Source organism: Eurosta solidaginis, chromosome 3 (assembly GCF_040869045.1).
Source record: "Eurosta solidaginis isolate ZX-2024a chromosome 3, ASM4086904v1, whole genome shotgun sequence".
In the NCBI taxonomy this organism is placed as follows: Eukaryota; Metazoa; Arthropoda; class Insecta; order Diptera; family Tephritidae; genus Eurosta; species Eurosta solidaginis.
In genome coordinates this window covers 77,371,857-77,388,535 of record NC_090321.1, presented here as the reverse complement: position 1 = coordinate 77,388,535, position 16,679 = coordinate 77,371,857, and the positions used below count along the sequence as shown (strand labels likewise).

General features: G+C 39.8%; 1 protein-coding gene across 3 annotated transcripts in view; it reads left to right on the top strand.

Moving 5' to 3' along the window:
* The window catches only part of LOC137244025 (zinc finger protein draculin-like), a 189,921-nt gene that overhangs the window by 49,144 nt on the left and 124,098 nt on the right, over positions 1-16,679 (top strand). For 2 of the 3 annotated variants that reach the window (XM_067772453.1, XM_067772452.1), the window contains exon 3: positions 3,053-3,361. The exons of the other annotated variant lie outside the window; for it this stretch is intronic. In XM_067772453.1, coding sequence (XP_067628554.1) covers positions 3,053-3,361 — 309 coding nt within the window. The remainder of the gene's footprint in view (positions 1-3,052; positions 3,362-16,679) is intronic. 3 annotated transcript variants of the gene reach the window in all.

Genomic DNA, 16,679 nt, shown 5'->3' with positions numbered 1-16,679 from the left:
AGAACCGTCAAAGAATGGTGTTTTTACCTTTGGATTACTCGCTGAAATGTCCGGGCGATTAAGTTGCAATTCCTGTATACGACCTCTAAAATCATCCACCTCTGCCTCGATTTTTTCTTCAAACTGCATTATTTTTTCGTCCATGCGCGTTTCGAGGGTTGATGATATACGCGCCTCTTGTGCTTCTAGTTGTACTGTTATGGGTGTCTCTTGTTCTTTCAGTTGAGTTGCCATATATGTCTTTTGTTCTTCCAGCTGTGATGAAATTTGTGTTTCCTGTGCTTCAATCTTTGCTGTTATACGGTTCTCCTGGGATTCCAGCTGAGATGACATTTGCGACGAAATTTCGGATATACGTGTCTCCTGTGTTTCCATCTGGGATTCTATGTATGTCTTCTGTTCTTCCAGTTGGGATGACATCTGCGACGACATTTCTGAAATGCGTGCCTCCTGTGCTTCTATCTTGGATGCTACTGTCGATGTTTGAGCAGATATTGCAGCCAAAATCGTGTTCAAGTCTGTGCTCGTAACTGTCTGTGATGTTTCGTTTTTCTCTGCAATTTTTGTTGTTGATTCTTCCACATCAGGATAAAAGACATACTCGTCCACATCAATTCCTTGCGACTCCATTACCTCTCGTAGCCGTGCTTGAAGTTCGATCTTATTGCCGGTTGTATTCAGTCCACGGTTCTACAACTCCTTTTTCAGTTGCTGGATTTTTAATTCACTCCACTTTGCCATGTCCAAATTGTATTCAAAATCTTCGGAATTTATTCATTCCTCTTCTGACACCAATTGTAACGAATTTACTGCAATTCCTCTTATTTGAAACCTCTTACTAACGTTCGAATCACTAAACTGTTGAATAAATAACTCCACTATTCAATAATGCAAAACGGCCTTTATTAGACTACTTGAAAGTACACTTATACTTCGCAACTGATAGCTTGCTTAGTTCAAACTGATTGTCGTGCCTCTACTGTTGCTGCTTTTATACTCTTCGATTTCCTCGTTCCATACTTCTGGGCATTTCCAGAATTTACTTAGTTATACTATGTTCAAACAGAAAAATTAATTGAGGCAATATCAATTCAAATTGAGTGGTGTTCATACAACTCAATTTAGCTTACACAATAGTAATTTGATGGCCGGTTGGCTCATCTCTACAGCAACAACATACCTGTGTTCAGAATGTCAAAATGTGGGAATTAGGTGAATGGAATGGAATGAAAATATAAAACTTTGAAATTTGTGTGTGTTGTAAGATAATGTGTTCAATGTTTTGGTTTCATTTTGAGTTTGCCATCCTCTTTTGACAATTCCTACTCCAGTGAAATGAAAAAAATAATATCAGCTGATGAGATGAGCCAACCATATAGTTGAGCCATGCGTAAGTGACGTTTAAATATACTCAATAAACACACTTTACAAGGTTGTATTTACAGTTTGAAACAATTTATTACGCAATTTTTTTTAAATTGGCAATTTGTTATTACAATTTATTATATGATAAATTGCGTAATAAATTGCCCAAATGGTATAAATTGCCAATTTGGCGTGTGTTTGTACCTAGTATTACTGCTATAAAATTATAACTACAGATGCACGTGTATATCTTCTCATATGCGCGTGTATATGTGAGTGACACTTCCACAGATAATTGCCTACTTTTGGGAGCATCTCAGATAAGATATATGCATCTGTTTGTGCGTCTCTTCTCCGCTGCGTGTACGTACATATGTATGTGTAGACATATTGACTGATTCGTTTATGTAGATAAAAGTGACTGCCTGCTTTATTGTTGTTGTGGTTTCATTTACTTAGCATCAGACTAGTGTCACTTAGTGTCACTAATATTCGTCACAATATTTAGCGTATCCTCCGACTTCAGCACACGTGATATTCAAGCATGGGCCTTTGAAATAGTGCTCAGTGCCAGTATCAGTGCTGTATTCACCACCTTCATTCATCTTCTTCTCGGTGGAAGTCGGTGTGTCAGCGTTGGATCCCTTTAGTATCACTGAGAAAGCTGCATCACCCGTTAGCTCACTAGTCTTTTCGTCTTTACCTTTATTGCCACTATTGCCCTCCTATTTATGCATTGCAGCTTTTGAGGAATGTGGTATTTCAGTACTTAGGCTTCCCTCTTCGCTCTGCTTTGCAGATTTAGAGGTGTGGTTCTTGTTTACCCTTCCTCGTCTGTCTCTTAAAGTCAGGCTGTAAGTAGTTGAGAACTGCTCACCAGCAAAGTCTTTGTGAGTGAACTGTCTTCGACATTCATCCACTGTGTCATGGGGCCATGCTAAACGCTCGCTTTCGTGGTCGGTTGGGTCGATCACTGCAGTCAACCGCTGCATAATTCTTAATGCTGCCCGGTATTGTTAGAGGGTTCTCCTAAACTCCCTGTATCGCTTCCGTCCCAACATTAGTTTTGTTTCCGAGTTGGCAGATCGATCCTTTACCGAGCGCACTGACTATATACTGTCATGTTGTTGTAAACGACACTTCCCGAAGGGTTTTGGAATTGTAATCGATGTTGATGGTCCTTACCGTATATAGACCTGGTACTTTCCGGTGACAAGTACCATTAAGATACAAGCCCGACCATCTCGGGAACGATTTAATATGACCACATTGCACCTTGTAGGCGATCACGCCCCCATCACCGAGTTCCATGAAGAACTTTGGGTCGCAAGGACCTCGCCTTCTAAAGATTCGCCACGGGTGAGGTTTATAATTGGGTTGGATAACCTATAGATTGCGCTAGCAATCCCTTGAGGGTTGCGCGCGCTCCGCAATCTAATGAATCATTTGGTTATTTAGTCGTCCTCATTTGGGTATTTAGTCCCCTGAAAGTTTCCCATTTTCTGTGTGAATGTATTTCAGACAGGGAATAGGGATTTCGTGTTGGGTATTCTGATTATGGGGATTTTGATTTTGGTGATAAAGAGGGTAACCTCAACTCATTTTGAGGTACTTATTTGGAGCTAGTGTAAATGTAGTATTAAAAACATCGTCATTATTACAACTTTTCATTTTGTCTTTAAAATAGCTTTGCTCGCGTCCAATATCTATCCGCCCACATGCGCACTCATACCGGTGAAAAGCCATACAAGTGCAAGTACTGCGAAAGAGCCTATAAGCAAATGAATGTACTACATAGCCATTTACGTATGCATCTGGGTGTAAATATTTATAGATGCAAGTTTTGTCCATTGGCGTTTCCTTTCGCTTCGAAGCTACGATTACACTTAACGTCTCATAAAAATGAAGATGAAGAAACGCGTGAACGAAATATGACAGCTTTAAAGGAAGAAGAGGCCAAATTAAAGCAGAAACTTTTTGAGAGAAAATCTAAAGGGTAAGAAAATAACGTGGCATTAACAGAATATTTGATCACCGTAATGTAGTGGTAGTCAAACAGTTTCAAATATGACCGCTTTTTGTGGACGTGTTATTAGATATCGGACAAAAAAAAAGTGAAGAATTTTATAATGTATTATTTTCCCTTCCAAACATATATGTAGTACTCCTATATTGCTAATAGAATATGCTCGCAATGTGTTTTGAATTCGAAATCATCAGATGGTTTTTTTTACCTATGAAAAGATCTCATTTAAATGAAACTATTTAGTTATATTTGATAACAATTTTATTAATAAGAAGGCATATTATTTACATATACACGGAAATGTTTTAACATTATTGGTGTGGAAAAAAAAAACTAATTTTGTCAATTTTTTTCGTACATATGCTTTATCTTGCGGCGTGTGTCCATATAAATATTTATAAAGTACTTGCAAAGTTGACATCGGTGATCGTTTAATAAGTCATTGCTGAAAAAGGTTTCAACTTTAACGTGATCTTCCATAAAATGGTTGACAAATACCTCCCCAATGCTGTTCATAACTTGAATCATTAAATACAATTTAATATTAGTTTTATCAAGCTTTTGTACGTTTTGTCTTATATCTTTTTCGCTTTGTAAACTTATAACATCGCTCGAAGGCGGAATATATGGGCCTGATTTTTTAAAGCCGATAACCTACACATTTCAGTGCCAATAAGTTGTTCACTGCAAGTTAAGCATATTAATTTGTGCTATAAGATCCAGGATACAAAACCGGCTATATAACGTACGACCTCGTCGACAAATGGAGAAAGTTGCCACAAGGTGTCAACATATGCATAGTCAAATTCACCCGTCGTGTCAAATTGTAATTTAGATTTTTTGCTTACCCCAGAAGAAACACTTAAAAATTTTAAATTATCAAAACTACAGTTTCCGTTTTGAAATTCTTTTAATTCATGTCGAACTAAAAGACGTTTATAGGCACTCTTGAATTGCTCGGAATTCAGGTTATTGTTAAAACCACCTCTTCCACGAATGGCGCCAAAAACGTTGTCGATAACAGTTTTTTGAAAAAACTATGAAAATTTTTTTAGTAGGTCATAAAAAAAAACCTTCAAAATCAAAGTCGAAAAAAAGTCAAAAAAAAAAAGAAAATTAAATTTCGCAGGCTTGAAAATTATTTTTTTGGGTATGCGTAGTGGAACTTTTTCTCCTGACCCTATCGAAAAATCGATGGCGCGATATCGGTTAACTTTCGTCCATACAAATCGACCCACCCTAATATACATATTTTAATACCTCTAAATAGGTCGATCCCTGTCCCATTTAGAAAACTTTATTTTATCCTAAATATCACAATAACAATAAAGCCTGCAGTTTCGTTCGAAATTTCCTAGCTCGGACGATTTTTTGAATTTTCACGAACCCTGGACCACATAGCGAATTTTTTCACTCAAATTATTTTTGATGCAGAACGAAGGTAATATTTCAAAGTTTTACTACAAAGAACAAATATTTAAATCTATCTGTCCGTTTTTGAATTATGGCCGTTAGACTGGGTCGAAAAAAAAGTTGTTAATGTCCGCCCCTAAAATTGAAGATTATGTTGCGAGGGTTTCGGAAAATTTTTTTAAATTTTTTTTTGATCCTTCGAAATACAGCCGAAAAAGTTTTTTCATTGTAACTTGGTTATTTGACGTCCGATTTTTGAAATTGATATGTCATTATTTTGGCCTTGAGAAGCTTCACATTTCCGTTTAATGTCCTTTTAAGCTATGAAGTCGTTTTCACATGATTAGTTCAGCTAACAAAATTTCACCCCCTTTCCTTACCAAACGAAAGTACTTAAAAATTCAAGAAAATGTTGCTTTGAAACCATATTACTAAAATAATAAACAAAGAAGTTATAACACTTTCAATATTTATTTAAACTGTTATTTTACCTGATTCTTATTATACTTAGACCTGAAACTCATGATATTTTTGGAGGAAAAATTGCAGGGTTTGCATTGAAAAGTTAATAAAGATATGCCAAATATCATGAATAGGGGAAGTGAAAGTAAATAAGTGAGTCAAACCTGTTGTTTCGTATTTATAATAATAATATGCGACAAAATCAACTTTTTTTCTGGGTATTGGACAAATCCAACTTTTTTTTTAGAGATTGAGGCTTAAGTAAACAAAGTACTATGTTCGTTTTTCGAACTTAGCCTCCAAAAAATAGATATCGGCTTAAGAAGTTCGAAGTTCGAAATTTAATTTTTTTGTTAACGCGTTCAGCAAATTGAAAAAGTAAAACTGTGGGCGTGGTCCGCTCTTTTCCCTTATTTGAAGGGCTGAATTCTTTTTTTGACAAATTTGGTATAACAGCTGTTATACGAGGTGAAAAGTCAGACTCTGACTTCTGAATACAGTCAGACTCCGACTTCTGACATCTGACTTTTCACCTTTACTTTTTCAATTTGCTGAACGCGTTAACAAAAAAATAAAATTTCGAACTTCGTAAGCCGATATCTATTTTTTGGAGGCTAAGTTCAAAAAACGGTGATAGTACTTTGTTTACTTAAGCCTCAATCTCTACAAAAAAGTGGGTTTTATCCAATACCCAGAAAAAAAGGTGATTTTGTCGCATAGCGTTATTATTATAAATACGAAACAACAGGTTTGACTCACTTATTGACTTTCACTTCCCCTATTCATGATATTTGGCATATCCTTATTAACTTTTCAATGTAAACCCTGCAATTTTTCCTCCAAAAATATCACGAGTTTCAGGTCTAAGTATAATAAGAATCAGGTAAATAACTTACTTAATTACTTAATTGGAGCTTAACCCCGTAAACGGTTATGGCCGTCCAACAAGGCGCGCCAGTCGCTCCTTCGCTCCGCCAACCGGCGCCAATTGGTCACACCAAGGGAGTTTAAATCGTTTTCCACCTGGTCCTTCCAACGGAGTGGGGGCCGCCCTCTACCTCTGCTTCCATAGGCGGGTTCCGATAGAAACACTTTCTTGGCCGGAGCATCACCTTTCATTCGCATAACATGGCCTGCTCTGGCTAGGCTGCGTACAGCTCATCATTAAATCTTCTTCGGTACTCGCCATCGTCAACGCGTAGAGGTTCATAAATCTTTCGAAGAACTTTTCTCTCGAACACTCCCAAAGCGGCTTCATCTGCTGTTGTCATGGTCCATGCTTCTGCCCCATATAGCAGGACGGGTACGATAAGTGACTTGTTGAGTATGATTTTCGTTCGCCGAGAGAGGACTTTACTTTTCAAGTGCCTACATAGTCCAAAGTAGCATTTATTGGCAAGATTGATTCTTCGCTGGATTTCAGTGCTGATGTTGTTGCTAGTGTGGATGCTGGTTCCCAAATAAACGAAGTCTTTTACTATTTCGAAATTATGGCTGCCAGTAGCGTGGTTTCCAAGGCGCGTATGCGCTGACTCTTTGGTCGATGACAGCAGGTACTTCGGTTTGTCCTCATTCACGATCAAACCCATCTTTACCGCTTCTTTTTCCAGTTTGGAGTAAGCAGAACTAACAGCGCGGGTGTTTAGGCCGATGATATCAATGTCATCAGCATACGCCAGGAATTGCACGCTTTTATAGAATATTGTTCCATTGCGGTTAAGTTCTGCAGCTAGTATAATTTCCTCCAGCATCAAATTAGGGAAATCGCACGATAGGGGATCACCGTTTAGTTTCGAACGGCTCGGAGAGGTCCTTCCCAATTCCAAGATTTGGCGCATTGTAAAAATCTGGTCGATGGCAGATTTACCAGGTCTGAAGCCGCACTGATAAAGTCCAATCAGCCGGTTCACGGTAGGTTTCAATCTTTCGCACAATACACTTGAAAGGACCTTGTATGTGATATTAAGGCTGATTCCACGATAGTTGGTGCATTTTGCAGTATTCCCCTTCTTGTGAACTGGGCAAAGAATACTTAGATTCCAATCGTCCGGCATGCACTCGTCCGCCCATATTTTGCGAAGCAGCTGCTGCATGCACCTTACCAACTCCTCGCCGCCGTACTTGAATAGCTCCGCAGACAATCCATCAGCGCCCACGGCCTTGTTGTTTTTCAATCTGGTTATTGCTATTCTAACTTCGTCATATTCGGGCTAGGGGACATATATTCCATCATCGATTGCGTGATCGGGTTCGTCATCTCTGCGCGGTGAATCGCTGCCTCCATTTAGGAGAGCAGAGAATTGTTCCCTCCATAATCTAAGCACTCTCTCCAACATATGTTGTAAATCAATAATTAGGCGAAGAAAACCAAGTTTTTTACCAGTTCTTATCAGAGGAATATTATCAACGTTGCGCAAAGTTAATATATATTCTATAAATATTTATGTCTGCGCTTTTAATTTAAAAAAGTCTCTTCAGTAACGGGTCCATCAAATTCCTTCTTAGAATATCTATTTTTACAGTTCAAAATGTCGCCAATATTATTAAAATTCATACAAAGTTCTGCAGTAGCATTACTGCCTTGAAATTTTGTATTTATTACGTGGTCTGGTAAAATATTTTCTAAGAATAAAAGCGATTTACCCACACTTCCGCTCAGTGTTTGCATAGCCAACTTAACGTTCATAATGCTATTTTTAAATTAATATGTTTCTTTGTTAATTTATTCGCTATACGCAGTCCTTCTTGTTTTTGAACGTTGTACAAGTCAACCAGAAATTTCCATTCAACTAGTTGTCCATCTTCCGTCTTTATAACTTTTTGTCGCCCAAACAATTCCGTACTAATTAAATCATGTGGCAAAAATCAAAAAAAATATATACTTTATCTTTCGTAGCAGGATTTATGAACGTTGGATTAAATTTTGATCTATACGTGAAATTGGCTCCTAAACTAGTACACATGGTAACATTTGTTGGTGCACCATTAAAAGTAATGGAATACACCCGAGCTCCGTAGCTTGGCAATGCATAAAATGCTTGCTTCGATCACTAGAGAGACCTGCTCCTCATCACGTTGAGGACGTATTAATAAATATCCAATTGGTATCTTCCAATTGGAGTTCAATGAAACAGCCATTATTACTAAGACGCTGTTGGCGATGGGAATGGAGTAATTTTCTTCACTTTCTTGAATTATACCCATATCTATTCTATATCTATTTGCTCCCTAATAGCCATTTCATCAATTACGAGATTCACCAATACGATTGTCTTTTGTCCTCAATGAAATTGCCTCTAAAGCCTGTTTTGTAAAACCAGGTGATCCATCAATATTTTGATACCACCTCCTTAATGTAGATGGATATTAATATTTAAAAGCTGCAAGTGTCGAAAATATGCTTGCGATATCAGAATTGTAGCTGAGTAGTTACAGCATCCCACTGCTATTAAGAAATTCGAACTAATTTTTTTCGGATTGAAATTATACACGGAAATACTTTCTTACTAGAATCAATAGTCATGCTTAGAGGTAATTCAATGAATTCAGTGCTTGGCGGCAGCGGTTGATAATGTTGCGAAAGGTGATGCGGATCGCTCACGGTAACAATATCTAAATGCTAGTCGTAAGCTCCATGATTCTACTGGGTGTAAATCCAACTTCTGATGTTTTTTTTTTTTTTTCTAAAATAAGATAGCATAATTGTTATGCAAATAAAAAAAAATAAAAATAATCCTTACATACTGGAATCAATATACATGCCATCAGTTACAAAACTCGTTATAGATTCAATCTCAACTAATTTTTGGGGTATATTAATAGAAGGGAAAGCGTCCTTCTTTAAATACCTCGAGCCTATAACGTAAATCATATGCCGGTATGTATCTTCAATACCGCCTGCTACCATCCAATTTCTCCCAAGCCCAGCATTTTGAGTATACTGGAATAGAAAATGTTTTAATTATTTCATAAACGGATGTAATTTACTTACTCATCTAGGCGCCTCTCTTTATGTGTATCATTTTTCCAGAGAGCATAATCTCGGCATTTTTTTTGTAATAGTTTTTATTTTAAATTATTTTCCAACAATAACCGATTTCACAATGAATGCTTGATACGCTCATGTATTTTTCAAAGCTCAATTGTCATTTCAGGTACATTCGTTAATCGAATTTCTTTTTCTATTTTTTATATTTCTGTACTTTGGTGTTGGGGGAATGTACTTTGTGTTTTCTAGCAATATAGGAGTATTACATATGTACATATATGTGGGAATAATGAACACGATACTTAGTTTATTATAAAAGAATGTTTAATTAGAATTCATTAAAAGTATTTAAATGTAATAATAAAGTATTTTAAAATAATTATATTTTAATACAGCATAGTTCACTGATATTACATTTTATTCTTGAATTAGTTGGCTTTGATAGCCGCACACTCACGACGACACAATGCGACTTACTTCTTCGGTTGCCACTTATACTCTATCCTCTCTCTTAGACATTTACCGACCGTGTTGCCATTCTTTGGTGAACTGGTGGATTGGATGGTGATGCCACCATTCCAGATCCCACAATCGGCTGTCCTGACCTATTATTCGCCTCGAATAATGAACTCCATGGCTTCATATTTTCTGCTATCGTTGTCGTTAAGATAGGACCTTCTTGTTCCCCTACTTTTTGTACCTTGTACCTTCCGTGACTTAATTTCTCAATAACTTTATAGGGCCCAAGATATTTTGGCCTTAATTTCATGCTTGACCCCGAATTGCGTTCTCTTTATTGCTACTAGTTCATCAGGTTTATACTCTAACTCTGCTTTACGTCGTTTGTTAAAAGATTCTCGATTTTCCTTTGGAATTTTCGCAATATTTTCACGAGCACTATCTCGCACTATATCTCTTTCCCTATTTAGTTCTTCAAGCTCAATATCGTTAAAAATTTCTCTTAAGTCCGGATTCTCTGTAACGCGCATGTCTAAACCTGCCAAGATCTTGAAGGATGTTGCCTTTGTACTTCGCGGTGCAGTGTTGTTTATTATCTGCTGTACTTTATCTACATGCGTGTGCCAATGAGTGGGGTTCTCATGACTAAGTTTCGCAATCATAGGAATAATAATCTTATGGATTCTCTCCACCTGCCCGTTTCCCCGTGGTACCCCTATGGCAATTGTTAAATGTTGAATATTTTGGTTTCGACAGAATTCTTCGAATGTTCCAGCTGTGAATGCCGAACCTTTATCCGATGTTATTCTCTTTGGGTTTCCGAATATCGCTGTGAGCTTCTGCAATTTATCAATGACTTCTTCCGTACCCGTGGACTTCGCAGAATAAAGCCATACAAATTTGGAAAATCCGTCTACCTTAACTAAAGTGTGGTTGTATTTTTTACGCGTATCGGTTAAGGGTCCTACGTGATCTATGCGCAGGTTTCCCAAAGGTTCACTGGCCTTGTCGATTGACGTTGTTGTTGTTGTTGTAGCGATAAGGTTGCTCCCCGAAGGCTTTAGGGAGTGTTATCGATGTGATGGTCCTTTGCCGGATACAGATCCGGTACTACAGCACCATTAAGGTGCTAGCCCGACCATCTCGGGAACTATTTATGTGGCACATTAAACCTTCAGGCCATTCACTCCCTCCCCATCCCCCAAGTTCCATGAGGAGATTGGGGTCGCCAGAGCCTCGTCTGATAGTGAAGCAGGATTCGCCGCGGATAGGTGAGGTTGACAATTGGGTTTGGAGAAGCTATATATTGCGCTGGCAACCTGAAGGGTTGCGCACACAGCCCCTTGAATCTGGTATTTTAGTCGCCTCTTACGACAGGCATACATACCGCGGGTATATTCTGATCCCCTAACCCGCTGGGGGTTTGACGTCAAGAACCCCTCTTTTTTCCCTTGTTTGGCGTCCATGACAATACATTGAACACAACCCTTGATTACTTTGTTAACTTCCTCACTCAAATTAGGTATAAAATATGACTTTTCGACTAACTCCATAGTCTTTTTTGCAGCATAATGACCCTGACAATGTGCTAACCTGATTACTTCTTCCTCTACCAATGAGGGTACTACCAAAAGTTCCTTGACGGGGTCCTTGAATAGCAACTCATTTTTTATGAAAAAATCTTCGTAGTCTTCTCTTTCTAAAATTTTCTTCACAGCCCTGATCCAATCGTCTTCCCCCTGTGTTTCTTTAAATCTCAATTTCGTTGAGTCTGTAATGACGAGACAATACACCCGACTTAATGCATCAACATGCTTTATGCTTGAGCCCTTGCGGTGTTCCACCTTAAAAGTATATTCCTGCAATTGCATTGTCCACCTCACAACCCTATCTGGAATATCCCGCTTGTCCAAGATTTGCGTAAAAGCATTGCATTCCGTAACCAGTTTGATTATCGCCAACACCTCAAGTTCATATGAACTATATTTTTCCTCTGTGGGCGAAGTTTTACGGCTCATATATTCTACCGGGTGAAGAAGTTGGTCTTCTGTTTCTTTTTGCAGTAGAACTGCACCATACCCATACTTTGATGCGTCCGTGTGCACCTCGGTCTCGGCCTGTGGTCTATATAACTTTAAAGCTGGTGAGCTCATAAGGGCTTTCTTAAAAGATTGTATTGCTACTAGATGGCTTTCCTCAATTCGAAACTTTTCATCATTCCTAAGCAAGTCTGTTTAAGGCTTTGCTACTAACGCATTATTTTTTTATGAAACGTCTGAAGAATGATGTTAGCCCTACAAATCGTTGCATTTCTTTCTTGCTTGCGGGTATAGGGACATTTCTCACAGCGGCCGTTTTGATTTCGGATGGAAGAATTTTCCCTTTCTCTACTATGTAGCCCAAAAATTCAATTTTCCTCATCAAGAACTGACATTTTTGCCATTTCATGCGTAACCCATATTTACTTGCTTTTTCCAACACGATTCCAAGTTTCTTTATACCCTCATCATCATCCTTTGCTGGAATCACGATGTCGTCCATATATATCAACACGGTACCATCTCTTAACAAATCTTGGAAAACCGAATTGATATAGCGGCAAAATACTGCTGGCGAATTTGAAATTCCAAATGGCACGAAACAAAATTCGTATTGTCCACCATGCGTCACGAAAGCAGTATACTTTTTAGAGTTTTCTTCAATGAGGACATGGTAGAACCCATTTTCTAAGTCCAGTGTAGTGAAAACACGGGCTTACTTAGGCTATCCAGTACCTCATCAACTACCGCCATAGGAAAATTGTCCCATATAATTTTTGCGTTAACTTTCCTGTAATCGCAGCATAGTCGCTTATCGCCGTTCTTCTTTTTCGTAAGGACTATGGGCGATACGAATTCAGACGAACTATTTCGGATTATACCATCTGTTAGGTCGCTGCATAAAGCAATGAAACGTTTGAATTCATGAAACACTTGTGCTTGATGGGTGCGATTATCTGCCTTTGCTAAATGTCATTTACATCTACAGCTATTGGCGCTCTTGCTCTCTTTAATATTTCTTTTACTTTTGAGACGTTGACGGAGAAGGCAGCATAACCCTACTAGCTCAGGCACAAGTGTAAGTACATAGCACGCGGTGAATTAGTATACATATTTTGATTAATGTAAAAAACTTTGTATAGATTTTAGCGCTACTTTATGAACAAATGCTCAAAATACGTGTACAAAACAGCTGTTCGATATATTTTACTTCTCCAGTCAAGAAACTAAAATACTTGCAACTCGATATGACCAATGATGATAACACGATGCCCGATGCATCCACCGCATCAACCTCTAGCGCACCAGCCATAACAAGTGTAACCGCTTCACCACTCGCACCTCCTGTACAACCAGAACCTACGACAATCGAAGCACCTTCACATATTTGGCAATCCGCGTTAATTAGTAAGACATCGCAATTCACCGGAGCTGGTTACGAGCATGATGAACTATCTTCTGCAGGTATGGTTTCAGGTATAGCAAATATAGCAGCGCAATTTTCAACAGCGCCACTATACAATAGCAATAATGTAACATCGCTTCCAACATTTGCTACTTTAAGTAACTCATTTTCGTCACCGCCGACACGTGTGCCGGCCTTAACCTCAAAGTTTGCCACAGGCCCGTACATTCACCAAGCACCTTTAATGACATGTTTTGAATCTGGGGCGTTATCTGCTCATGCCCATGGTAACATAACTTCAGCACGAAATCCATATTATAATACTGCAATACAAAGCAGCGTAAATAATTTCGGGGGGCTCCGTCCAACTGCAAATTCAACGTTTGTTCAGTCGTTGCATGAGGGGTACCCGTATGGCGGTAACATACAAAGGTGTTTAAGTACAGCGCAGGTTCAATCGCCATATGCACCGACAAATAATGTGCAAAACTCTGCGTTCACGTCCACTCAATTTCAACCATCTTTGTGTGCGCAGCCACCCTCTGGTCTGCATAATGGGCATATGCTAATCAGACCCCTTGGGTTGGGATGGCTCAATCAATGCCATATACAAATTCTAGCTCAGTGTTGTTGCCCTCGCATGTAGCCGCGAGGCAAGCTATAACTAAAGATTTGCCCTCCTTCTCAGGTAGGCCAGAGGAATGGCCGTTATTCATAACAAACTATGTCCAATCTACGGAGCGCTGTGGATTTTCCGACCAAGAAAATCTTGTTAGGTTACAGAAATGTTTGAAAGGCGCTGCACTAGAGTCAGTCCGGGGGAAATTGATGATGCCAGCTACAGTTAATTTGGCTATTGAGACTCTGCGTATGCTTTTCGGTCGGCCAGACGTTATCCACGAAACACTCCAACGTAAGCTACGAGAAGTTTCACCCGTAAAATTGGATCGATTGGAAACATTAATTGAGCTTGCACTCGCTGTGCAAAATTATAGGGCGACAATGCAAGCTATGGATCTCGACGGATATCTGAACGATCCAATGCTACTTAATGACCTTTTGAACAAATTACCGGGTGAAATGAAGCTGGAATGGGGTAGACGTCGGCTAGGTCTTCCACGAGTCGATATCATAATATTTGACGAATGGCTCTTCGGGCTCGCATCTTGCGCCAGTCAAGTTACCCCTGTTAACAGCGCGCTATCAGAGGTAAAGTTAGGAAACAAAGGGCGTCGGGAAAGACTACTAGTCCATGATACCTGTTCAAACCCTGTCAACAAAACGCAGGCATCGCCCAAGACCCCTTGTCCAAAGTGCACAGGTTCACACGATCTTGCTGAGTGCAGTGACTTCAAAACAATTAGTAGGCAATTACGCTGGCAGTTTGTTAAGGAAAAACGACTCTGTATACGATGCTTTAAGAATCACCTAGTTCGACGATGCAATTCTAACAAGATGTGCGACGTCGATGGCTGCCGTTTACCCCATAACCCGCTGCCCGTTGTCCGTGCAACGATTACAACAACAAACTGCCACAAATACTAATGCTAAAGCTGAAGCCGACGACTCCGTCGTGTGCCTTCATCGCAAGCAACATGATAGAGCTCTCTTTAGATATATTCCCGTAGTTTTGCATGCCAACGGCGTAGCCCTGGAGACAGTCGCACTCATCGATGAAGGCGCATCTTGCACTTTGGTAGACGATAGATTGACTCGCGAACTTAAACTTAATGACCCTAGTCGGGAGCTGTGTCTCAAATGGACTGGAAATATTACCCAGCAAGAAAACAACTCTCGAATCGTATCATTCGAAATATCAGCACGAGGCAACGAAGGCGCTAAATATAAGATGCACGGCGTACGCACTATCGCAAATTTGGATTTGCCGCAGCAGTCTTTACAGGCTAATGATATTCAAGGTCGCGATCACTTCAAGGAACTACCTATCTTACCCTATGACTCTTCCAAGGCTGGTCTTCTTATTGGGCTGGACAACCTTAAATTATGCGTACCATTGGAGATCCGTCAAAGTCAAAATGATGGCCTCGTAGCAGCACGTTGTCGACTGGGTTGGTCAATATACGGTCGTGACGCGAACGATAATCCGCACAAAGAAAATTTACTTCATATATGTGAGTGCTCTAACGATACACACCTTGATAACCTGATGCGGTCATTCTTTTCGATTGAATCGGTTGGCGTAAGCCCGTCTGCAAAACCCTTATTGTCGAAAGAAGATGAGCGCGCGCTTACTATAATGAAGCAGACTACTCGGTACATCCAAGATGATAAGAGGTGGGAAACGGGGCTTTTGTGGAAATATGATAGCATTAACTTACCGCAGTCATACAATATGGCGTACAAACGTTTGGAGTGCCTGGAGCGGAAAATGGCCAAAGATCCGGATCTTGAAAACTTTATCAGAAATCGTATCAGTGACTATCTCAACAAGGGTTACGTACGAAACCTAACAGAAAGTGAGATTTCCAAAGGGGGAAAGGCATGGTATATTCCCATCTTTACAGTTATGAATATCAACAAGGGTAAACGGAGGTTGGTATGGGATGCAGCCGCCAAGGTTGAAGGTACCGCTTTGAACGACGTGCTTCTTAAGGGTCCCGACCTCATGAGGAACTTGGTAGGGGTTTTACTCCGATTTCGTGAGAAAGCAGTAGCAATATGCGGTGATATTCGTGAAATGTTCCACCAGGTTCGAGTTATTAAAGACGACCAAGTAGCACAACAGTTCCTCTGGAGGGATGGGGACCGCAGTCGGGATCCAGAAGTCTTTGCTATGGTCGTCATGACGTTCGGCGCATCTTGTTCACCCTCCCTAGCAAACTATATTAAAAACCGAAACGCAGATAGATTTAATGAACAGTTTCCATTAGCAGCATCAGCCATTGTGCAAAACACTTTCGTTGATGACTGGCTGCAGAGTGTCGATACGGAAGATGACATGATAAAGCTGGCAAAGGATGTGCGACACATACACAGTGAAGGAGGCTTTGAGATGCGTCATTGGCTATCTAATTCAAAGCGAGTTCTACTCGCCATGGCAGGTGAGTCTGAGTTAAGCGACAAGTGTCTTGAGGAGTCCGGAGATGGGGTGGAAAAGGTGCTCGGCATGTGGTGGCGACCACAAACCGATGTGCTTATCTTTGTGCAGACGTTTAAAAAACAGTTTTTTGACGAATCAAGAACACCAACCAAGAGGGAGATCCTTCGAGCGGTTATGACAATCTTTGACCCATTGGGCTTGCTCGGATTTTTCGTAATCAAGGCCAAAATAATACTACAGGATGTTTGGAGATCAGGAGTCACTTGGGATGAAACCATACACGAAAAGGAACGCATCGCTTGGTGGAAGTGGGTACGGAAACTCCAATATATCAACAATATTAGCATTCCAAGGTTTTACTACTTAAGCCGCTCCGACAAACTCGAACTCCATGTTTTTGTTGATGCAAGCATTCTCGCTTAAGCAGCGGTAGCTTACCTACGAGCATGGGTTAATGGTGA